This window comes from Leucoraja erinacea, chromosome 4, assembly GCF_028641065.1.
Source record: "Leucoraja erinacea ecotype New England chromosome 4, Leri_hhj_1, whole genome shotgun sequence".
Classification (NCBI taxonomy): domain Eukaryota; kingdom Metazoa; phylum Chordata; class Chondrichthyes; order Rajiformes; family Rajidae; genus Leucoraja; species Leucoraja erinaceus.
In genome coordinates this window covers 99,921,474-99,947,283 of record NC_073380.1, presented here as the reverse complement: position 1 = coordinate 99,947,283, position 25,810 = coordinate 99,921,474, and the positions used below count along the sequence as shown (strand labels likewise).

Here is a 25,810-nt window from a genome sequence, read left to right as displayed (position 1 = left end):
CAGAGTGGTGAATCTCTGGAACTCTCTGCCAGAGGGTAGTTGAGGCAGTTAATTGGCTATATTTAAGAGGGAGTTAGATGTGGCCCTTGTGGCTAAAGGGATCAGGGGGTATGGAGAGAAGGCAGGTACAGGATACCGAGTTGGGTGATCAGCCATGATCATATTGAATGGCGGTGCAGGCTCGAAGGGCCGAATGGCCTACTCCTGCACCTATTTTCTATGTTAAAGTACAAAATAGATGTACCTGTTAAAAAGGGTACCTGTGTGGATTGAGAGATTATTTTTTTGAGGTACAAATGAACACATCCATTCCATCCTAGTTGAAGAAACCATATAGCAAAAAGCAAAGTCTACACCCAAAGTATTCTAATATTATTTGAAATCTTTCAAAGTATTTGAAAGATTTCATTGGACAGGGTGCAGGGAAGAGTAAATAGGCTAAACATTTGGAGAAACATTTGCTTGAATTTTATGAACCTTACCTGCAGATATCTTCTACAGTTAAGCAATACAAAATTAGAGTGAGAACATGTGTCAAATTCCGGTTGAACAGTTCTTTCAAAATATCCACTTTTTCCAAACCCATTTTTCTCCCAATTAATCTACATAGTGGTGGCATAGATACACCCAATGGCTTTTCCTCTGATCCACTCTGGCCCTTAATGATATCTTCCAGTCTTTTCCTTTTACTCACGCACAGTTCCTGTATTAACTGCAATGCAGGGGTACGAGACAAATTCTCAAATTTTAGCAGTGGGTCCTCACAGTTATTTTCTTCAAAGACCAATTCCTCATCTTTGTTGGGTAATTTGAGTTTGTAATTTGACCCCTTATGAATTCCTTTGTGTTCTTCTTCCGTCTCAGACTGCGAGCCTCGCTCACTGAGAGTTGATAATCGCTTCGTTCTTTCCAATTTTCTGAGAGATCTCTTGCAGTCCGTCATCATTGGGGTTTTCTTTTGATTTTTCACCAATTCTTGGAAGGAATTTTCATTTGAGAAAGAATCAGATGATTTTTCCAAGCTAACTGAATTGTACCCACTGTCCTCTGTTGAGACATCCAATTTGTCATGTGAAGGGGTTCTTTCTAACATCCTTTCTGTGGGCATGTTTGGTTTGAAATGAACTGGAGTAACAAACTGATCACCTCCAGCTACTTTCAGTTTTTCATGTTTAGATGGTGTTACAAAGGATCCAGATGAGCTGTATTCACTGTCATCTTCACAGTAAGAGAAACTGCTTAAGTCAAGTTTACTGAATGCACTTGATTGATCAGAAGTTGGACATTCAGGCATTAACCCATTTTTACCTTTTAAATCATCTATTGTGGAAGTTCGCTGCTGTGCAAACAAATACCTTTTAGTTCTACATAAAGTACCACATTCATCATTATTTAGAGTACTGGTTGATAAAGCTTCAAAATTCAAGTCCCCGGGAGAATTCAGTAAGCTATCTGAAAAGGGGAATATATCGCATGTTCTGGTACAAGACCATTCTTCACTATCTGCTGCAGTGGGCTGAAGAGTTTTGTGCAATTCTACATTCTTACCAGAGGAGAGATGGGACTCGAGGAGTCGTCGCCGTAATGTGACAGTCTTGCTAGTTAACTTGGGCGTTTCAAACAAAATTGGTGAAATAGAATTGTTTCTTTTCCCTTCATGTTGCTTTTCAACAGAAAGGGACAATGCCCTGTTGGTACAGAACCGTCTTTCCTTGTTCAGTACAGGAGAACCATCAGCAGTATGTGAACCTAGCTCTTGTGTGGCACCATTGGAATATTTAGTCGAGTGCATTTTGCTTACTCCATTATGGCAACTCTCTATTAATGACCCATGCCCAACAGATTTAAACTTTGTTTCAGGATCAACTGCTTGGGGGTCAGAAATGGTCAGCCGATCATAAGAGTGCTTCAGCAAACTCAACATCTTGACACGAAGGCCTGTACAATGCCACCAGCCGTCCTAGAAACAAACATCCATACTTTAAAAAATAATCTGCTTAGTGCCAGAAATTAATTTAATTTTGAATTTGTTTACTTATTAAAACAGTAGTCACTTTCTTAAATTTATATGCACAATTCATATCACATCTTTAATCAATCTTTCCTGTACTAAAGAGAAATCAAGTTCAACATTTTAACAAATACTGGCTTTCCAATATTAATACGCATTTAAACAGCACAGCATAATTTCCCATGTTAGGAATAGGAATACTTTATTGTCACGTGTGACTAGGCATCGCAAGATTCTTTGCTGCATACACAATGTATATAAATGTTATGGCCTCTTCCAGGATCCCCCACTAAAGATTTGATTGACAGTTGCATTTGGCCCATTCTATGGAAAGTGAACAAAAAAAGTCACACACGTGACCAGATGTCATCACAATGATATAAATTAAAAAATTATTGTAATAGATTAAGCTTATTCATTGCTATTTTCCTACCTACAGAACTATAATGCATGTCTGCTAAAGATATGATCATTCTAGCTTTTTAAAATTCACAGAGTTTGTATAATGCTTCCGTGTGGCGTCATACACGTGACCAGTCATATTTTACTTCTGACCACAACTAACTAACAATCAAAACATCTTGTTTGTTAGCGAGTCTGTCTGTGTGTCTGCGAGTCATGCCCTGAAATACGCCAAAACAATACACAATAGCGCTACAATTTTTGGACCACCTTACTCACAAATTTCTTTCAGATTGATGTTATATTTTACAAGTTATTCACATTTTTAACTTTACAAAATCCAGTTTAAGAAAGAATCACTGGAACACTGCAGTGGCAATTATAGCTATGACATCACATTGGGATCTCATTTACATTAAAAAAAAAATCACTGTCCCCGATAAAAGCACGCTGGACACAGACATGGACCCAGAGCCGCACTTTTGGCTTAAGACTTCAGCCTCAAAAGGTGACTGACTGACTTAGTTATTTTAAAATGCTGCTCGGGCAGAGCCATGGGAGGGAGAGGGAGAAGCCTCCCCGCGGGCCCGGAGCAGCAGCCCCCGCGACCCTGCACCAGATCGAACCACAGCCCAGGGCCCTGCGGCTGGACGCAGACACTGACTGGGCCCGGAGCTGCGCTCCTCCCTCCCCCTCCAACAGCTCCAGACCGGAATCTTGCGTTGGGGGAACGAGGTCCACCTGGTCCCACTTGGGGTAGGGAAGAGAGAGGGGTTATGGACAATGTTAACAAAGATAGGACTCCCAGTCCAATGATTTGTAACATTGTTGTAAGGAGAGGGAGGGAATGAGGAGAGAATTGTTGTTTAGTGTTATTTAAACAGATACCGGGAGGGGAGAGGGATTAGGAAGGGAGGGAGCGACTGAGGGTAGGGGAAAGGAGAGGGGGGGGGAAAGAGGTGAGGGACGGGAAAGAAGAGGGAGGGTGAAGAAGGGGAGGGAGTGCTGGGGGTTGAGGGAAAATGAGCCACGCCTGCGCAGTTGGGGGCTATCGGTGAGTGGTGGAATATTGCGTTGGGGGAACAGGTTGCGTTGGAGGAAACGGGTGAGTGGAGGAATATCGCGTTGGGGAACGGGTCCCTCTTGGTCGAGTAACATATAAAAATTTCACTTGATAAACAAAAAAAAATGAACCATACATACAGTACAAAACAATACCTGTGATGCTTACTGAGAATTAGGAGAGATATTCCACAATTTTCCATCTTTCTGGTCACACATGTGACTAAGAATGGGCCATTTACACCCTGAACAATACTGTAAGTTCTATAAGGAACAGCGATCATATTGGGACAGGTTATAAAAAAGGGCACAGTAATCTAGTCTAGATTCATTGCAGGACCACCAAACTTAGAAGGCTGAAAATTGATCTGGACAATGTAAATTGGAATCTAAGACTCACATGCAAAGTCAACAATGTACAGGCTTTTAATAAAAGATTGTTCAGGAACATTGCTACAAATTGAGTCAAAAGCCTATGCTCTGGATGAAACAAATCAGATAAACCACAAAGATCCATTAACTAATTCTTTCTCCTTCTGAGCCACCAGCATTTTGTTTTGAAATTATATTTGCCATTTTCTAAAAACAAAGTTCTGCAGATTCTGAAAATCAAGTGAAACCAGAGATATTAGAAGATGAACGTAAGAGAGACAAAGTGAGAGTACAATTAAATACAACACTTGCTTATCAAACATAGGTCCTTTTTCGTCATAGGTCTGAAGAAGGGTCTATACCAGAAATGTCTCCAGAGATGCTGCCTGATTTACTCCAGCATTTTGTGTCTATCATGGGTCCTTTTTGTTGGTTGTTGCACAGTACATTCAGACATAGACCCAAGTAGAAAAATAACATTGGTGCCATAGGAGTTCTGGACAGTGAACACTGCCTACGAGATCCTCTATATCAGAGGGTATTGGCATGGTCAGGTCTCCCATCTACATCTCGTTGGGTATACTAGAACTTGTTAGACACCCTGCAGAGCACAATTCTCTTCCAGGCTGGCATTGTTTAATGTTTATATGGACGAATTGTCAAATCAGTTAAATAGGCTAAAAACTGGCTGTCTTGTGGGCAACACTATTGTTAATCATCTGATGTATGCAGACGACCTGGTCCTGCTCTGTCCATATAGTGCTGGGCTGCAGCAGATGCTGAAGGTGTGCTCTCAGTATGGCCTTGATTATGACAAAGTATAACGCTAAGAAAAGCCGCATAATGGTAGTTAGAAGCGCTGAGGACAGGGAATCAACTTTTCCGACCTTTTATTTGTCAGACAGTCCTCTTTGTCAAATTAAGTAACCATCTTGCAGTCGTGTAGTCCGTGCCGAACACATAATCTCCCCTAGTCCCAATACCTGCGCTAGGTCCCATCCATATAACTATCCAATTTATTTTTAAATGATGAACTGCCTCCACCACCTTCACTGGAAGCTCATTCCACACAGCTACCACTCTCTGAGTAGTTCCCCCTCATGTTACCCCTAAACGTCAGTCGCTTAATTCTCATGTCATGTCCCCTTGTTTGAATCTTCCCTACTCTCCTAAATACCTAAATACTTAGGTCATGTCATATCTGATGACTGGAAGGATGACAAAGACCTCTACCGACAGCGCTGTAAAATTTATCTTCAAGCCAACATGCTTATAAGGAAGTTTTATATGTGCTCTGACCATGTGAAGTGTTCCCCGTTCAGAACCTACATCACACCGTTATATACTGCTCAATTGTGGTCTAAGTATAAGAAAAAGAGTATGCAGAGGCTTAAGGTAGCATACAATGATGCAATGAGGTTGCTACTTCGTGTCCCTAGGTGGCATAGTGCCAGTCAATTGTTTGTGTCCACTAGAGTGCCAACCTGTGAGGCACTCTTAAGACAGCTGATGTTTAGTTTTATGTGTCGCCTGAACAAGTCAGAGAAGCACATCATTGAAGCCTTAGTCAGCTCTCTGAAAAGCTGCTATAGATTCACTTCTAGGCTAAGACGGCATTGGTGCAATAGCTTATATATATTTTAGGCTAATATGCAATTTCTTAATGTATCTTTGTAATTCTTTGTACTGTTTGATGTGTATATGGACCTATGTCTGAAATAAAGCTTTAATAATTGACACTATCTGGAGTTCTTCCCAACCTTTCAGATGTATAGGTTAATCCCAGGTACGGTCTATGTACCATCTCCAAAATCATGCCACATTTTTTATTGTAGATACACATGCCCCAAGACACTTCCAGTTACTCAAGCCTGATACAAAAACCTATCTAACAATAGTCGGCGATCCGTTATAATGCAACAACTTTCGCTATATCGATAAGGGAAGACCGCAGAGGCATAACTCGAGCATTAAACGGACTTTTAAATGTGCAAAAGCAATTAGCAAAATGAAACTAGAAAACACTAACAGGCGTTAAGATCGATTTCGTGAAAATTTAAAGCAATTTCGCGCGGAACTTTTGCGAAATGTCGCCAAGTACAGAATATTACTACACCATCAGCAGTTCGTTTATCCGATAGGAGTGCAATACTCTTAACTAGGCTGGGATGAATACACCACTCACAAAGGGCAAGATAAAAACCGAAAATACCATGGTACACTCAATGTGTAACTGAATTTTTTAAATGACAAATTCCAAATGATAGTCACCTTTCAGATTTAAAGTCGCTCCAATGATAGCCTTGCACACGCATAATAAACGCCCGTGTAGTCACACCGGCACGGTTGCTGTGACCGGTGAGGAACACCGTGGGTTGAATTGTTACACTGGGATCTCGAGCAGGGGGGGCCCGGAGGAGGGAAGCTGGTGCTGCAGAGGGAGTATCTGTTACACTACTAACGTGTCGACAGCGCGCTCTTGCCCTCCAATACCCGCCCCATCGTCTTGGGAACCAGATGCTACCATCACGCGAAGCCCTTTTTGCAAGTTCCCTCGTTTGGATTTGAATTTTGCGCCACTGCAACGCGACCTAGCCGTTTGCATTTGCCCGCTAAACGAGGTTTAAATGACCGCCAAATGAAAAGCAACTCTCTCTCTAACACGCCGTCCTTTAATAAATGATTATAGCACGGACCAATAATTTTAAAAAAACCCGTCGGTTCCTGTTTGGTCAACAATATCTAGCTTTGTCACCCAGCGCGCCGGTCAAAACCGTTGTCCATTTTGCCCACATAAAACTAGCAGAAATTGTTTCCACCGACACCGTTTAAAGAGACTCCCACCTTGACTGACAGTCCAGTTTTCTTTTTAAATGAAAATTACACATGCCGGCAGAAAGCAAGACGATAAAAGGGCGCTTCCGTGTGTAGTGGTTAGTGGCTCATAGGGTTCAGTATCCAACTATTCGCGATTGTCATGGGACCATTTGGCAGAGGGGATCATAGAAACATAGAAAATAGGTGCAGGAGTAAGCCATTCGGCCCTTCGAGCCTGCACCGCCATTCAATATGATCATGGCTGATCATCCAACTCAGTATCCTGTACCTGCCTTCTCTCCATACCCCCCTGATCCCTTTAGCCACAAGGGCCACATCTAACTCCCTCTTAAATATAGCCAACGAACTGGCCTCAACTACCTTCTGTGGCAGAGAATTCCACAGATTCACCACTCTCTGTGTAAAAATGATCGTCTTATCACGGTCCTAAAATACTTCCCTCTTATCCTTAAACTTTGACCCTGGTTATGGAATTCCCCAACATCGGGAATAATCTTCCTGCATCTAACCTGTCCAACCCCTTAAGAATTTTGTAAGTTTCTATAAGATCCCCCCTCAATCTTCTAAATTTTAGCGTGTACAAGCCGAGACTATCCAGTCTTTCTTCATATGAAAGTCCTGCCATACCAGGAATCAGTCTGGTGAACCTTCTCTGTACTCCCTCTATATCAAATGTAACATTTCCAAGTTTATTGAAATTAAGGAATGCGAGTAATGACGAGGATGTATTGAGCTTTCAATGAGCTATGGACATCCCGAGTGGGATGCAGTACAGCAGGTGGGAAAACAATATGATAAGATGAGGGGCTCCTTCTGAATAATCACAAGGCCGTTTATACTAACTGGAGAGAGAGCATATGTTAATGTTTGTGGTTTCTTTTCTACATACAAATCACTGAAAGCTAACGACAGGACTACGAGCAATTAGGTAGGCAAATAATAAATTAGCCATCAGCATTAATAAGACAGTCATAAGCATTAATTCCATTGCCCAGAACTTGGCTCATAACCCTTTCTGCCCAAGCTTAAATGCTGTCAACAACCCAGCCTGAAGCCATTGTCTCAGGCAGCGCATTCCAGGTACTCTTCTCTGGAGGGAGGTCCCTTTCAAACGCCCTTGAAATCTCTTCACCCTTACCCCAAACTTCCGAGTGTCCTCTAGTTTTATCAGCCTCTGATATGGGGAAAAGTTTCCTGCAGTCTACCTCATCTAAACCACCTCAATTTTGGATATCTCGATCGTGTTCCCTCTTCCTCTGGACCAAGAAGAATAGACCTAGCTTCTCAAGTCTCTCCTCATAACTAAATGGCTCCATGCTTAGCAACCTTTTGGTGAATTGCCTCTGCACACTCTCCACATCATGTCGTTGATGAACAGCACTGCATACTGAACTCCAGCTGAGGTCTGATCAAAGTTTTGTAAAGTTGGACACCCTCGGTGCATTTGAAGTCAGTGCCCTGACTCAAGACCAGTATTTTATACTCTCCTAACCACATCTACCCAGATTAGTACTGCCAAGGATCAATCGACTTGTACTTCAAGGTCCCTTTGTTTCTCAATTCACTATGATGCTACCGTTCATGGTAAATGCCCTAGCCTCATTAGCACTCCCAAAATAAATCCCACGTTTGTGTGGATTAAAGTACATCTGCCATTTTCCAGCCCATTTCACCAACACATCAATATGGCTCTGAAACTTTCCATATGATCACTGCTAATCGTCTTGTCATCTGCAAATTTGCTGGTCTCACCTCCCAGGACCAAGTCTTTTCTGTAAAAAACATTGAGGACCCAGGCATCAATTGTTGTGAGGCTCCACCAATCACAGGCATCAAATTGCAAAAATAACCATCTATAACATCACCGTCTCCCATTGCTTGGACCTGCTGTACCACTTTTCTGTACTCCATCCTCCAAGTTAGTTTAAACCCTTCTCAACACCACAAGATAAATTCCTGCAAGGATTCAATTCAATGAACTTTATTTATCCGTTAGGAACTTCATTTGTGAAGAACATCAGTGGGTGTAGTTCACATACCCAGCAACACAACACAATATACCACACACATCACATACCAAGAGTCCAACAGTGGTCAGTAGGTAAAACTTGCAAAGCACAATACATGAAGAATAGGCAATAAAAACATTAAAATAATGTTAAAAATGTATATATAAATAAATGAATAAGATAAATAGATCAACTATTCATGAGTCTAATGGAAGTTGGCACAAAACTCGACATGGCTCTCTTAGTCCTCAATACGAGTGACCTGTATCTCTGGCCTGAGGGTAGAAGACTGTATTGGCGGTGCAGTGAGTGAGTGGTGTCTGAGGCTATTTTTGTTCCTTTTAGTTTAGTCCTTCTATTGTAAATACTGATCAGTGGTTCCTGCTCCAGTCTGATTATTTTACTGCTCATATGATTTTGTTTAGTAGGTTGGGATGGATATTGAATAGTGACCCAAGCCAGGTTGACAATTTTTTTTTTAAATTCTTTATTTCGAACAGAATAAAATAATAAAACGCAAGTGTGAAACAGCATACAAAAAAACAAAACAAGAATATTTATAAAGTGTCAAACAATATCTATAAATAAATGAAATCGTATGTGTCCGAAAAGGAGCAGGAAGAAGCCAAAGCTTATTAATTCCCACCCCTTATTCAACTGCTTATAATTATCTTATACAAATTTAGCAGCTATATATACACCATATGCACAGCTATATGTACACCAAATTATTTACATACTAATCAAATATTTACAGCCATACAAAAAAAGGGAAAAAAAATAAAAAACCCTCATGTACTTGGTATGTTCAAGATATCCAACATTATTGAAGGTTATTACTGATTCAATGAAACATTTGTGAAAAACTGTCAGGACTGACTGGTGAACCTGAAGTCTGCGGAGTTTCCTCAGGAAAAAGAGGCGCTGCTGACACTTAGAAAAGATAGTTTCACTATTTAGTTGGAAGGTGAGATTGTGATCAATTATTGTGCCAAGGTGTCTGTGTGACTCGACCCATTCTATTGGCTGGTTGTTGACTAACAGAGTGGGGGTGATGGAAGGACCTTCACGGAAGCTGTAGCTGTACCTGTGAGTTGGTGATGTCCATGATCACAGTGTCATCGCAGTATTTAATGTATGTTATACCTGGGTTAGTGCTCCTGCAGTCGTTTGTGTATAGTGTGTACAGAACCGGTGAGATTACAGAGCCTTGTGGGGCTCCCATGGATGCCGACTTGGATGAACTGAGGTGACCGTTAACTCGGACCCTCTGGTGTCTATCTGTCAAGAATGAGAGGATCCAGAGGATCAGGCGCAGGTTGACATCCATCTGTAGCAGTTTTTATCCCATCAGGTGAGGTTGCACGGAGTTAAAGGCGCTAGAGAAGTCCACAAAGACCAGTCTAATGAATGATTTGGGCTTCTCAAGATGGTTATTGGCGCCATGCAGCAGCATTAGTACAGCGTCATCCACACCCCTGTGCCGTATGTATGCAAACTGAAAAGTGTCGGCATGCATACTGACCTCTTCCTGAAGCTGGGAAAGACTTAAATAAGCCTTTCATGACCAAAGATGATAATGCCACAGGCCAGTAGTCATTTTCACAGGTGGGATTGCTCTTTTTGGCTACAGGACAGATGTTTGAGGATTTCCAGAGTGACGGGATTGAACGTTCTGACAGGGAGCGGTTGAAGAGATGACTGAAAACACCAGCCAGCTGGCTCCAGCAGGCCTTCAGCAACTGGCCACAGATCTGGGCAGGTCCTGGTGCTTTGTTCGGCTTTATCCTCCTCAGCACGAGTTCAACCTCCCCCTGTCGCAGCTCCAGGTTTACTTGGGTAGGTAACATTGAAGTGAGCTCAGCTATGAAGGGTAGCCAATGTAACTCTGCTTTTTAAGAAAGGAGGGAGAGAGAAAACAGAGAATTATAGACCATATAGCCTCACATCGGTAGCGAGGAAGATGCTGGAGTCCATCATTAAAGATGTTATAGCGGCACATTTGGAAAGCAGTTACAGGATTGGTCAAATTCAGCTTGGATGTATGAAGGGGAAATTATGCTTGACTAATCTTCTGGAATTTGAAGGTGTAACAAGTAGATTGGATAAGATAGAGCCAGTGGATGTGGTGTATCTGGACTTTCAAAAAGCCTTTGTCAAGGTCCTACACAAGAGATTAGTGTGCAAAATTATAGCCCATGGTATTGGGGGTAGGGTATTGACATGGATAGAGAACCAGTTGGCAGACAGGAAGCAAAGAGTAGGAATTAACAAGTCCTTTTCAGAATGGCAGGCAGCGCCTAGTGGGGTGCCGCCAGGCTCAGTGCTGGGACCCGTTATTTACAATATTAACGATTTAGACAAGGGAATTAGACATGGATGACACAAAGCTGGGTGGCAGTGTGAACTGCAAGGAGGATACCATGAGGCTGCAGGGTGACTTAAATAGGTTAGGTGAGTGGGCAGATACCATGGCAGATACAGTATAATGTGGATAAATGTGAGGTTATCCTCATTGGTGGCAAGAACAGGAAGGCAGATTATTATCCGAGTGGTATCATTCAGAAAAGGGGAGGTGCAACGAGACCTAGGTGTGCTGATACATCAGTCAGTGAAAGCAAGCATACAGGTACAGCAGACAGTGAAGAAAGCCAATGGCATGTTGGCCTCCATTACGACAGGATTTGAGTTTAGGAGCAAGTAGGTCCTGGTGAGACCACACCTATTTTGGTCTGGAGTATTGTGAGCAATTTGGTCTCATAATTTAAGGACGGACATTATTGGTATTGAGGGAGTGCAGCGTTAACCTGGTTAATTCCTGGGAGGCAGGACGGACATATGATGAAAGAATGGGTCGACTGGGCTTGTATTCACTGGAATTTAGAAGGATGAGAGATCTTATAAAAACATAAATTTCTTAAAGGATTGAACAACTAGATGCAGGAAAAATGTTCCAGATGTTGGCAGAGTCCAGATGGGCTACTTAGGACTGAGATGAGGAAAAACGTTTACACCCAGAGTTGTGAAACTGTGGAATTCTCTGCCAATTCATTTGATACTTTAAATGATGGAGTTAGAGCCAGCTCTTAGGACTAAAGCAACCAAGGGATATGCAGGAAAAGCAGAAATGTGGTACAGAATATGATCAGCCATGATCATATTAAATTACGGTGTTTGGTTTGTCCAGCCACAGGAATGCCACATACAGCCAAATTAAACATGCAAAAACTAGTTCCAGGGATGAGGAACGTTAATTTAATGACCAAAATGAATAAAGTACCTAGCAGGACAGTCACCACGTCGTGCAAAGAACCTGAATTAGCGCGTTTGGTCCTCAGAACAGAAGCACAAGTAACTCTTCAAACATCGCGAAGGACCGATAATGTATTTGCGACAATGTCTGCGCCCACAAAGCCGATAGATAGCTCCCTCTAACCTGCTCCCTATCAAGTCACCTATTCCTTCGCTCCATAGATGCTGCTTCACCCGCTGAGTTTCTCCAGCTTTTTTGTCTACCTTCGATTTTTCCTGCATCTGCAGTTCTTTCTTAAACTGCTCACTATCAAGGTATCAGTGAAAGACATTTAATACGTCCAATGTTCGTGATGAGAAGGCTCCCCAGTACCACTCTGGTCACTGAGCAGCAGGATATACTTACACAGGGGCCGTCGCTGTCAGGGGGGACGAGGGAATTAGCCTGCCGGGTTTTTAAAGATAACAATGATCTTTGCTCATTACGGCGCAGCTGGATTGCCTGGCGCTGCGGCCAGTCGCCCCGCCCCCGCCATTGACCAGCGGCCCCGGTGCCGCCATTGACCAGCGGCCCCGGTGCCGCCCCCACCATTGACCAGTGGCCCCGGTGCCGTCATTGACCAGTGGCCCCGGTGCCGCCATTGACCAGAGGCCCCGGTGCCGCCATTGACCAGAGGCCCCGGTGCCGCCATTGACCAGTGGCCCCGGTGCCGCCATTGACCAGTGGCCCCGGTGCCGCCATTGACCAGTGGTCCCGGTGCCGCCATTGACCAGAGGCCCCGGTGCCGCCCCCGCCATTGACCCGGTGGTCCCGGTGCCGCCCCCGCCATTGACCAGTGGTCCCGGTGCCGCCGCCATTGACCAGTGGCCCCGGTGCCGCCATTGACCAGTGGGACCGCCATTGACCAGTGGCGCCATTGACCAGTGGCCCCGGTGCCGTCATTGACCAGCCGCCCCGGTGCCGCCCCCGCCATGGCCCGGCGGTCCCGGTCGGGCCATGGGCCAGTGGTCCCGGTGCCGCCATTGACCAGTGGTCCCGGTGCCGCCATTGACCAGTGGCCCCGGTGCCGCCATTGACCAGAGGCCCCGGTGCCGCCCCCGCCATTGACCAGTGGTCCCGGTGCCGCCATTGACCAGTGGCCCCGGTGCCGTCATTGACCAGTGGTCCCCGGTGCCGCCATTGACCAGTGGCCCCGGTGCCGTCATTGACCAGCGGCCCCGGTGCCGCCATTGACCCCGGCCCGGTGCCGTCATTGACCAGTGGCCCCGGTGCCGTCATTGACCAGTGGTCCCGGTGCCGCCATTGACCAGTGGTCCCGGTGCCGCCATTGACCAGCGGCCCCGGTGCCGCCCCCCCGCCATTGACCAGTGGCCCCGGTGCCGTCATTGACCAGTGGTCCCGGTGCCGTCATTGACCAGTGGTCCCGGTGCCGCCATTGACCAGCGGCCCCGGTGCCGTCATTGACCAGTGGTCCCGGTGCCGTCATTGACCAGTGGTCCCGGTGCCGCCATTGACCAGCGGCCCCGGTGCCGCCCCCCGCCATTGACCAGTGGCCCCGGTGTCCGTCATTGACCAGTGGTCCCGGTGCCGCCATTGACATTGACCAGCGGCCCCGGTGCCGCCCCCGCCATTGACCAGTGGCCCCGGTGCCGTCATTGACCAGTGGTCCCGGTGCCGTCATTGACCAGTGGCCCCGGTGCCGCCATTGACCAGCGGCCCCGGTGCCGCCCCCCGCCATTGACCAGAGGCCCCGGTGCCGCCCCCGCCATTGACCAGTGGCCCCGGTGCCGCCATTGACCAGTGGCCCCGGTGCCGCCATTGACCAGTGGCCCCGGTGCCGTCATTGACCAGAGGCCCCGGTGCCGTCATTGACCAGCCGCCCCGGTGCCGTCATTGACCAGCGGCCCCGGTGCCCGCCATTGACCCAGAGGCCCCGGTGCCGCCATTGACCAGTGGCCCCGGTGCCGCCATTGACCAGAGGCCCCGGTGCCGCCATTGACCAGTGGTCCCGGTGCCGCCCCCGCCATTGACCAGAGGCCCCGGTGCCGCCATTGACCAGAGGCCCCGGTGCCGCCATTGACCAGAGGCCCCGGTGCCGCCATTGACCACTGACCAGGGCCCCCGGTGCCGCCCCCGCCATTGACCAGAGGCCCCGGTGCCGCCCCCCCCGCCATTGACCAGAGGCCCCGGTGCCGCCCCCGCCATTGACCAGTGGCCCCCGGTGCCGCCATTGACCAGAGGCCCCGGTGCCGCCATTGACCAGAGGCCCCGGTGCCGCCCCCACCATTGACCAGTGGTCCCCGGTGCCGCCATTGACCAGCGGCCCCGGTGCCGTCATTGACCAGAGGCCCCGGTGCCGTCATTGACCAGCGGCCCCGGTGCCGTCATTGACCAGAGGCCCCGGTGCCGTCATTGACCAGTGGTCCCGGTGCCGCCATTGACCAGAGGCCCCGGTGCCCGCCCCCGCCATTGACCAGTGGCCCCGGTGCCGCCATTGACCAGGGGCCCCGGTGCCGCCAGTGGCCGGTGGGACCGACCAGTTGTCCCGGGGGCGCCATTGACCAGTGGTCCCGGTGCCGCCATTGACCAGCCGCCCCGGTGCCGCCATTGACCAGTGGCCCCGGTGCCGCCATTGACCAGTGGCCCCGGTGCCGCCATTGACCAGTGGCCCCGGTGCCGTCATTGACCAGTGGTCCCGGTGCCGCCCCCGCCATTGACCAGTGGCCCCCCGGTGCCGCCATTGACCAGTGGTCCCGGTGCCGCCATTGACCAACCGCCCCGGTGCCGTCATTGACCAGTGGGTCCCGGTGCCGCCCCCGCCATTGACCAGTGGTCCCCCGGTGCCGCCATTGACCAGTGGCCCCGGCGCCGCCATTGACCAGTGGTCCCGGTGCCGCCATTGACCAGTGGTCCCGGTGCCGCCATTGACCAGTGGTCCCGGTGCCGCCATTGACCAGAGGCCCCGGTGCCGTCGCCATTGACCAGAGGCCCCGGTGCCGCCATTGACCAGAGGCCCCGGTGCCGCCCCCGCCATTGACCAGAGGCCCCGGTGCCGCCATTGACCAGAGGCCCCGGTGCCGCCATTGACCAGAGGCCCCGGTGCCGCCATTGACCAGAGACCCCGGTGCCGACATTGACCAGTGGTCCCGGTGCCGCCCCCGCCATTGACCAGCCGCCCCGGTGCCGCCATTGACCAGTGGTCCCGGTGCCGCCATTGACCAGTGGCCCCGGTGCCGCCATTGACCAGAGGCCCCGGTGCCGCCGCCATTTTACTGACCTCCCCGCCGGCGATGAGCTCCGCATTCGAATTTCGTATCCAACGCCTTTATTTGTCGGACAGGGCGGCCAATCAGCAGCCGCCTTGTTGCCCGACGCCCGGAAGTTGCGCGCACGCGCTGGTAGGTGGGGGAAGGTGTGCGCGCTCCCGGTGTGCGTGGCGGGCGCGGGCGCGGGCACGGGCACGGGCCGGGCTGGTGCTGATCAAAGACTGAACCGCAATCGCAGGCGGTAAGTCAACGTTTAACAAACTGTTAGACAGGTACAGGGAATAGGACAGGTTTGGAGGGACATGGACTAAGCGCAGGCAGGTGGGACTGGTGTAGCTGGGACATTGTTGGCCGGTGTGGGCGAGTTGGGCCGAAGGGCCTATATCCACACTGTATCACTCGTCTATGCCTCTAGATCGGCGAGGTCGAGGTTCCCCGGGATAGCGATGGGGACTGGGAGGGGATCGATGTGTGCGGCAGACAGAGGCTTGTGCAGAGCCGTGAGTTGCCGGCGCTTCTCCTGGAGCGGCTCCAGGCTTTGATCACATCAGTGTATGAAGGAACTGCAGATGCTGGTTTCAACCGAAGACACAAAACGCTGGAGTAACTCAGCGGGTCAGACAACATTTTTGTAGAAAAGGAATAGGTGACGTTTCGGGTCGAGACCCTTGTTGTTGATTATATGATGTCGATTAATATGATGGGATGTTTATTATAGTCACGCAACGGGCACCTCTGCTCACGCTGTCATAAGTAATTGGAGCAGAATTAGGCCATTCAAGATCAAGATACAAGATCCAATTTATTTGTCATTTGGACCCCTTGAGGCCATTCGGCCCATCAATCATGACTGATCTATCTCTTCCTCCTAATCCCATTCTCCTGCCTTCTCCCCATAACCCTTGATCAGGAATCTACACTCCACACAGTTACTCTATTCCATCCCGCACCTGGAAAGCCTCAAAGTCCTCTGTTTCTTCCTCGACCACAAAACCAGCCAATTTCGTCTACTCCGCCAAGCAGAGCTCGTCCTTACCCATAACAACATTTGACTCCTCCCACTTTCTCCAAATCCAAGGCGCAGCTTTGGGCACTCACATGGGCCCCAGCTATGCCTGCCACTTTGTAGAGTATGTCAAACAATCACTGTTCCAGGTGTATACTGGCCCTATTCCCGAACTCTACATCCACTACATTGACGACTGCATCGGTGCTGCCTCCTGCATCCATGCAGAACTCACTGACTTCATCAACTTCATGACTAATTTCCATCCTGCACTCAAGTTCACTTGGACCATCTCCGACATCTCCCTACTGTTTCTGCATTTCACATTCTCTATCACAGGAGACAGACTATATATATAACATATAACAATTACAGCACGGAAACAGGCCATCTCAGGCCTACAAGTTCGTGTATTGAGCGACACATACTACAAACCTACTGCGATAGCCGCCACCTTCCCACCCTGCATCCTGTAAAGCCTCTCCCCTACTCCCAATTCCTTTGTCTAAGCCGCATCTGCGCTCAGGATGAGATTTTCCATACTAGATCATCACTCGAGATGTCCTTATTCTTCAGGAAAAGGGGGTTTCCCTCTTCCATTATAGATGAGGTTCTCACTAGGGTCTCCTCGATATCCTGCAGTTCCGCTCTTGCTCCCCCTTCTCCCCCATTCGCATCAGGGACATAGTCCCCCTTATCCTCACCTTCCACCCCATAAGCCGTCGCATACAGCATATAATTCTCCAACGGGATCCCACTACTGGCCACATCTTCCCATCTCCACCCCTTTCTGCATTCCGCAGAGACCGTGCCCTCCACAACTCCCTGGTCAACTTGTCCCTTCCCAACCAAGCCACCCCCTTCCCAAGTACTTTCCCCTGCAACCGCAGGAGATGCAACACCTGTCCCTTTACCTCCCCCCTTGACTCCATCCAAGGACCATCAGGTGAGGCAGAGGTTCACTTGCACCTCCCCCAACCTCATGTATTGTATCCGCTGTTCTTGATCTCAGTTTCTGTACATCAGCGAGACCAAGCGCAGGCCCGGCGATCATTTCGCTGAACACCTCCACTCAGTCCGCCTTAACCTACCTGATCTCCTGGTTGCTCAACCCTTTAACTCCCCCTCCCACTCCCAATATGACCTTTCTGTACTGGGCCTCCAATGTCAGAGTGAGGAGCAGCGCCAAATGGAGGAACAACACCTCATATTTCGATTGGTTAGCTTACACTCCAGGGGCATGAACATTGACTTCTCTAACTTTAAATAGCCCTTGCTTTCCCTCTCTCTCCACCCCCTTCCCAGTTCTCCCACCAGTCTTACTGTCTCCGACTGCATTCCATCTCTGTCCCGCCCACTCCCCTGACATCACTGAAGAAGGGTCTCTACCCGAAGCGTCACCCATTCCATCTCTCCAGAGATGCTGCCCGTCCCACTGAGTTTCTGCAGCATTTTGTGCCTACCTTCAAATTAAACTAGCATCTGCTGTTCTTTCCTCCACTCCTTCCTAATGGGGCATCCTTTAATTCTGAAGCTATGACATCTAGTCCTCGACTCTCCCACTAGTGGAAACATCCTCTCCAATCCACTCTCTCCAAGCCATTCACTATTAGGCACAGTCCATACCTTGCTTAATCCAGTTTGTCTGAAGAAGGGTCTCGACCCAAAACGTCACCTATTCCTTTTTTCCAGAGATGCTGTCTGATCCACTGAGTTTACTCCAGCATGCTGTGTCTACGGTTTAAGCCAGCATCTGCAGTTCCCAGTGCTTGTTCTTGGCGTTACGTGTACTTTCCAAATACATGATTGTTGAGAGGGATCAATAGTAATAATTAGACTAAGTGGGACCCGTTGGGTCCCAGTATCACGGGAGGCCTGGTTCCGCAAAACAACCCGTTACCCAATGCAATATTCCACCACTGACCCGTTCTCCCAATGCAACCCATCCCCCAACGCTATATTGCACCACTCACGCATAGCCCCCAACTGCGTAGGCACGGCTCATTTATCCTCATCCCCAGCACTCACCACCCCCTCTTCACCCTCTCTCCTCCTCCCCTCCCCAATCCCTCTCTCACCTCTCCCTCCCTCACCTCTCCCTCCCTCTCATTTCCCCTACCCTCAGACACTCCCTCCCTCCATAACTCCTTGCCTCTTCCTACCCCCCTCCTATCCCTGCTATCCCCCCCCTCCTCACCTCCCCCTATCCCCGACTATCCCACTCCCTGACCTCCCCCAGTGCCCCCCTCTCCCTCTATTCCCCCTCCTCCCCCACTCTCCTCACCTCCCCCACTTTTCCCCTCTCTCTCCCTACCCCTTCCTCTCCCCCAATTTCCCTGCAGCCGTGGTGGGGGAGACGATAGACAAGTTACTGTGAGGAGGGGAGAGAGGAATTTATGAGTGAGGAGGGACAGTCCGGAGCGTCGCCATCGCGACCGTAGCATTGACTGGCAGGAGAAGAGACAAATCTGCATGACGCTGACTGCATATTATCCAGTCAAAACATGCTATACGTGCACACGATCAAGCCATACATAAGTCCAACAAGTAGTGTAAATAGGAAAATACCAGAGTGCGGAATATAATACAACATTACCGTTTCAGAGAAAGTGCAGATAAAAATGATGCAGGTCGGGAGATATTCCTTGGTTCTGCCTAGGGTCCTAACATTCATTGTATATGCCTTAACTGTGTTGGTTCTCTGAATTACATATGCCATTTCTCAGCCCATTTGCCGAATCATCTGTATTATTCTGTAACAATCAACAACGCCACCAATTTTTTATATCATTTTGCATAACTTAAAATAGACACAAAAAGTTGGAGTAACTCAGTGGGACAGATAGCATCTATGGAGAGAAGGAATGGGTGACGTTTCGGGTGTCTGAAGAAGCGTCTCAACCCGAAATGTCACCCATTCTTTCTCTACGGAGATGCTGTCTGTCCTGGTGAGTTACTACAGCTTTTTGTGGTCAATATCTTTGGTTTAAACTAGCATCTGCAGTTCCTTCTTACGCATAATTTAATGATCCCATCTCCTACATTGGCATTCAGATTGTTAATGTATAAAACAAACTGCAATGGTCTCAGTACTAATCCCTACAAAGCTAGGCAAGAATTCCTCACATTTGGCCTTCTAACTCTATAAGATACATTGATCAATTTTATTTTTCCAATGTAGTTGTGGGCAGATGGACATAACTTTCTATTTTGAGTTTGACCTTCCTGATTTCATATGGCAATTAGATATTAGTAGATGTTATACTGCTCTCTCATACTAAGCTAAGTAAATAAAAAGGTAAAATGCAACATAACCTGAATTTACTTGAGTTCCAAATGTATTATATTTTGAGTGACTTTGTTTCATATTTTGAATTTCATGGAAGACAGATAAAAATTATTCCAGTATCCTGCAAATGTACTACAGTAACTACTATTAAACAGATTATCTAATTATTTATCCCATTCATGTTTGCAGGAGAATATTGTGTGCAAATTGGCTACAACTCTTCCTATGTTATAATATTGCCAAAAAATATTTAACAATATATTTAATTGCGTGTAAGGTACTTAGGATATTGTAAGATTGTGAAAGGTACTGTATTGGTGCACACCTATATTCCCATCATTATTTTAAATGATTTGCAGCTTTGAATTGATTTTGCTTCGGAATTTTCATTTGCTGCATCAACAACTATTAGTAACAAATCATTTGAATATCACTGGATCTTCAAATCTTTTACAATGTTTTTGAAAGAATATAGGTACAGTAGGCCATTTGGCCCTTTGAGCCAGCACCGCCATTCAATATGATCATGGTACCCCATTCCTGCTTTTCCCCCTCATATCCCTTGATTTCATTAGCCCCAAGAGCTAAATCTAACTCTCTCTTTAAAACATCCAGTGAATTGGCCTCCACTGCCTTCTGTGGCAGAGAATTCCACAGATTCACAACTCTGGGTGAAATTTGTTTTCCTCATCTCAGTCCTAAATGACCTACCCCTTATTCTTAAACTGTGACCCCTGGTTCTGAATTCCCCCAATATGGGGAACATTTTTCCTGCTTTTACTGTTGAATGAAGTAGGCTGGATATCTAATAACTTAACATTCCACCAGTGGTGTATTATTGGTTTGTTTTTCCAATGCATTTAATTTGTACGTCTGATCAAGCAACATGCTGATTTTTAAACTAAAACTGATCAATCTTTTATTCTCTTTTAGTTAAGATTATTGAGCCTCAGAGTTTGTGATATTGCTCGGATAGAAACATTCTCTTCATATTCTTACATTTATTTATTTGCCTCCTTATGGTGTATTTAGCATCATGACAATAGCAATTAAACTATGTAATTCTGAGATTAATGAATCACTTCTGTTGGTATTGACTGATTTCATACAATTTTTACTGTTAAGAAAGTAATAACTATTGATATCTTTGTCACCTCAAGAGGTTTTTAATACTGTTTTATGTGGTTGGTTGACTTCCAGCTTAAACTAAACAGCATATACAAATGGATGTCCAGAAGGATTTGCAGCCTCCAAAGCAACAACCCATGGTCTATATTTGCGGAGGTAATCCATGATCACAACTGATGTATTGAATGTCAACAATATATTTTACTGTCCTCCAACCTCATCTACTGCATCTGCTGCTCTAGGTGTCAGCTGATTTACATCGGGGAGACTAAGCTTAGGTTTGGCGATCGTTTCGCCGAACACCTCTGCTCAGTCCGCAATAACCAACCTGACCTCCCGGTGGCTCAGCACTTCAACTCCCCCTCCCATTCCCAATCCGACCTCTCTGTCTTGGGTCTCCTCCATTGCCAGAGTGAGCAACAGCGGAAATTGGAGGAACAGCACCTCATATTCCGCCTGGGGACCTTGCGTCCGGATGGCATTAACATTGAATTCTCCCAATTTTGCTAGCCCTTGCTGTCTCCTCCCCTTCCTTAACCCTCTAGCTGTCTCCTCCCACCCTCCCATCCGCCCGCCCTCGGGCTCCTCCTCCTCCCCTTTTCCTTCCTTCTCCCCCCCACCCCCCATCAGTCTGAAGAAGGGTTTCGGCCTGAAACGTCGCCTATTTCCTTCGCTCCATAGATGCTGCTGCACCCGCTGAGTTTCTCCAGCAATTTTGTGTACCAACAGAATATGTAAACATAGTACTCTGTATTATAATTTTGATGCATGTCATTGTATATATTATGTCTTGATTGGTGAATATGTTAAGTTTGTGACTTTATTTGAAGCAGAAATAATATGTGAATGCTTCATTGAGCATAATTCCGACTGGTAACTATGCACTTCGTCCGAGCACATTATCGCACATGCAAGCAGTCTTAAATGACCACCTAAACTGTCATTTGGCAACCTAAAAAGCTGCCTAGGTTGCCCGGCTAGAAACAGAGAAAAAAAGTTAAGAGACCTGTAATTAAGGATATATGTTATAGTTGATGTGTGCTGTTCAATGAGAGAATGCAAAATAGCAGAATAAACCCATGTCCAAATTTACATGCACCATGGTTGATCATTTAATTGTATTGTGAGTTTTCATAAGTTAGGTGCATTGAGCGATAAAGAGCAATCCTTTTCACCTATGGTTTTAGTGGCAATGTTACACCATATAAATTTGTAGTTGTTTGCTACTCAGTATTGCTGTAATGACGGTCCTGAATTTTAAAGAACTATAAAGCAAACGGTACTGCTGCAATTAGAATATGCTGCAGAATAGGCTCTTGACAGGAAATGAGTGACTGTGAAACTCCAAGACTGTTGATTCAGAAACTGCTCCCTCAGACTGGATAATTGGCATGTGAAGAAGGGAAAAAGGCAAATTATAAAGTAGTAAACCCAACACATTGGGAAGTAACTGGGCTCTGCATAGTTAAAGATAGGGCAAACTACTTTCTGAAAAATGTTAGTTGATTTGAAGACCCACAATGGAGTTTGAATACCCACTAAATTTAATTGCATTTTTCTTTAATTTGTCAATAGGGGGTCGACATTATAAGAATTTCTAAAGTGTCTCTTATAAAAAATATTTGCAGACGTTGAAGCTCGCTAAATTATAGGAATGAAATTTGGAACACACGTTTCCTACAAATATGAATGAATGTAATTAAAATTAAAATTCCAAATTTAAAGAAATGAACCCGTTATGCAATATAAAGAGTTGGATCACAAGTTGGCCATGATCTCCTTGAATATTTTGTTAAAGCAATACATTAATGCACAGATTGAATTTAAGTTAGTGTTATTGAATATATAATGAGAATTAGGTCGTGGCCAAGAGCCAAGTAGTTTTTGTATTCCTAAATTCCACTCAGATCTATTTAAGCAAGCTATTTCTTGATCATTGTCTTGCATAGACCTCACTATCTGCGAAAGTAGATCCAACAATTGAGACGGTGGAATGTTCTCAGTCCTGTGTAATCTATCCTTAAAAAATTGATGCCTGATACCATTGAATGAGTTTTCCAAATGCCTGATACGACAGAAGTAATGTTTCCTGATAATGATATTAAATCAGAAAACCAAGTTGGAAAATATTCTCACCTGTTGGAGGGAGACATTTTGATTGGCATTTCTTCAGTGATAGTTGATGACATTTAAGCTAAACATAAATAGTTCCCACTATACATTCAGTGACAGAAAACTGGATAGAATCTGTGCATTCTTTAACAAAATATGCTGTTGTAAAAGTATAATGCCTGTGATAAAGAATTCTAATTGATTCTGTTAAGGAACTAATTAAAAACTGTATGTAATGTTCTGTGTCATTTATTCAGAATTTTGTGACTGGAATTTAATGAATTACAACATATTTGTATCTCGATTATAAATGTCTCGTGATCTGGAAAGTTATAATCTTTGCCTTGAATATGATGCCCACAGTAGTATCTATTTCATAAAACCAATCATTTCTAAATGTTGTGGAGCATCAATGTGACCACCGTCACTATTTAATGAGCTGTTTATAAAACTAACTTTTTAGGAGATTATTTTTGACACGTTGTTAAGAAACTTTAGGGATCTTTTGTTGTTGCAAATATTACTGCTTAAAATCAGAGTTTTAAATTGGCACCAATATCAGTGAAGAGATGTGCCAGTCTATTCCAAACCATTCTTCCAGCTGCATAATATTTTTCAAAACCGGAATCTATTTGCTATACATGTAGAAAGAACTGCAGATGCTGGTTTAAATCGAATGTAGACACAAACTGCTGGAGTAACTCAGCGGGACCAGCAGCATCTCTGGAGAGAAGGAATGGGTGACGGTTTGTGTTGAGACCCTTCTTGAGACTACTTACTATATGTTACTTATATGTAGATACTTATACATATACAAGCACAGTTTATTAGATGATGCTGACACAGATATAAATGTGTGATAAACAATGAGATGTTATTTTCTTATTTCAGAATGTCACACTGAAAATGAAATTAAAGCTAGAGATCCAATCCGATGCAGAGAATGTGGTTACAGAATAATGTACAAGAAGAGAACAAAAAGATGTATCCTTAAGCAAAGTGGTATACAATTTTATCTGCTTGAATATTCGGTCCATTTTACAAGGTTTATGCAGCTATTATGATGTTGTAAGCTGGATTTTTATAATTACATTTTCTCAGATTTTGTTACTGAAAGCTAAGTTTATGACACTTCTACTGAATTGTATGTGATGTATAAACAATATTATTTGAACACATCAAAATTTAGCAACAACATTTTTGGAATTTTTGTCCGTGTGCAAGTGATTTGTGTCCTCGTGATGTACAAAATAAGGATTCAGAGCCAGAGGGGATAGAGTTTGAAGAGACAATTGACAGGCATGGGACTTCTGTGAGTAGATGGTGAGGGAGGGATATTGTGGCTATGGGCTACATTCAATTTTTTTGTAGAAGAATGGACTTAGCTGTAAAAGTTTAAGAAGTAATATTGAGTCGCATTTGTTGTCATGCAAAATGTCATTGACAATGAAGCCAGAGTAGAGAACCATTGAAGCAAGTAATGGAAGAACTCCCCATAACATGAGGTGACAATCAATCCAAGGAATTGGGGGTTTTAGTTCAAGAATTGGGTTACAGGGTAGAATTTTAAATATAGGATTATCATAATTGTACGTGAAAACCTCACACATTTTTGAAGGAGATGCTATATTGTCTTGTGTTGATTTTAAGTAGATTGAGGAAATTCGCAATGCTCTTCATGTAGAAGTTAATCTGTTTTTGCAGTACAGGAGAATTGCATGTTGCCCAGAGGGAGTAGAAGCAGATTCATGCAACAGTTTGCCTTCATTAAAATTTTTTTAAAGGATTTGGGGTTGAAATATAATAGCTGAGGTTTGTGATGGTGAAAGGGGATAATAGAAGTGATCGGCTTTAAAATGGCAAAAAAAAGGGGAAATAATAAAATGATCATTATGTCCTGCTGTGGATGGCCAGGCCAGTCACAAATCAACTTGTGTTCTGGTCGTTAGACCAAAGAGATGACTGCTATGCCAGCAGGAGTTGTGATGACTGGAAACTCCTGGGAATCTTATGAATTTATATATGGAAGCAAAATGATTATTAAAACAACTAATAGAATTTCTTAAATGAGAATAAAGGCGAGGACAGAAGCAGAAGGATCTAGAGAGAAGGTTGGGCTAATCGTAAACGGAAAATCTTGAGGTGATAGGAACAGCATTTGGCCCATCAAGTCTACTCCACCATTTAATCATGGCTGATCTATCTCTCCCTTCTAACCCCCATTCTCTTGCCTTCTCTTCATAACCTTGGACTCTCGTACTCATCAAGAATCTCATCAATCTTTGCCTTAAAAATATCCATTGACTTGGCATCCACTTTCTTCTGTGGCAAAGAATTCCACAGATTCACCACCCTATGACTAAAGAGGGTTGTAAGCAAGATAAGGAATATTAACTGAATAGGAAAAGTAAATGCTGAAGTTAGTCTTTGTCAAGTAACAAAGTGAAACATTGAGATGCTTCAACTTGGGAAAGACTTGACTGTTACCTATTTTTTAACTTCCAAGTTCCTTTTGCTTGCTAATCAGAATGATAATAATTGTAGCATTATAGACAGACAGGAAAAAGCTGGTAGAACAAAACTAAAACATTTAAAATATTGAAATTTATGTCTAGTAGTATTTCAGTATTTTTTATGCTTAAACAAATAGGTGCCTGTATATGTAAGTTTTCCAAATGAACTAGCTGAAAATTTAAGTATACCAAGTTGTGGTATATTGTTAGTTAAGAATTAATTTGTTCAGTTGTGGGAAAACGGTAGCGATTAAGAATAAGGAATGTTAAATAATGTTATTTTTATAGATGAATTTCATTGTTTATATTTTATTCCTTAACCTGAATTTTCAGTGGTTGTTTTTGATGCCCGATGAAATTCAACGTTTTTAAATTTGCATTTTGGAAAGCATTCAACAATTCACAAGTTTCACATAGCAGTTCTTGTTTCTTTACAAATCTTTTTTTCAAAATTTTAGAAGAGAGGCTGTTTCCTTAAGTATTCATTCAATGCTTCATATTGTGCAGTATTTTTGTTTGATAAAAATAAATATTTAATTGTACTAATAA

General features: G+C 45.1%; 2 protein-coding genes across 3 annotated transcripts in view; one reads left to right on the top strand and one right to left on the bottom strand.

The window, feature by feature from the left end:
* Positions 1-15,349, bottom strand: part of LOC129696728 (F-box only protein 43-like) — a 20,642-nt gene extending 5,293 nt beyond the window's left edge. Inside the window, exons 1-2 of one of the 2 annotated variants that reach the window (XM_055634863.1) lie at positions 15,225-15,349; positions 483-1,960 (exon numbers count right to left, since the gene is read on the bottom strand). In XM_055634863.1, coding sequence (XP_055490838.1) covers positions 483-1,924 — 1,442 coding nt within the window. In that variant the 5' untranslated portion in view covers positions 1,925-1,960; positions 15,225-15,349. Of the gene's footprint in view, positions 1-482; positions 1,961-6,118; positions 6,390-15,224 lie in introns of those variants that run through there. The other variant, XM_055634864.1, reaches the window with a different exon arrangement.
* Positions 15,320-25,810, top strand: polr2k (RNA polymerase II, I and III subunit K). Its single transcript, XM_055634865.1, has 4 exons — positions 15,320-15,454; positions 20,709-20,792; positions 23,640-23,732; positions 25,595-25,810. The coding sequence occupies exons 2-4, from the start codon at positions 20,732-20,734 to the stop codon at positions 25,615-25,617; spliced, it is 177 nt and encodes a 58-aa protein (XP_055490840.1). The 5' UTR covers positions 15,320-15,454; positions 20,709-20,731; the 3' UTR covers positions 25,618-25,810.

Coding starts and splice junctions, on each gene's coding strand:
- polr2k (XM_055634865.1), top strand. CDS start 20,732: ATGGATGTCCAGAAGGATTTGCAGCCTCCAAAGCAACAACCCATGGTC. Junction 20,793..23,639: donor CATGGTCTATATTTGCGGAG/GTAATCCATGAT, acceptor TTCTTATTTCAG/AATGTCACACTGAAAATGAA. Junction 23,733..25,594: donor CAAGAAGAGAACAAAAAGAT/GTATCCTTAAGC, acceptor CTGAATTTTCAG/TGGTTGTTTTTGATGCCCGA.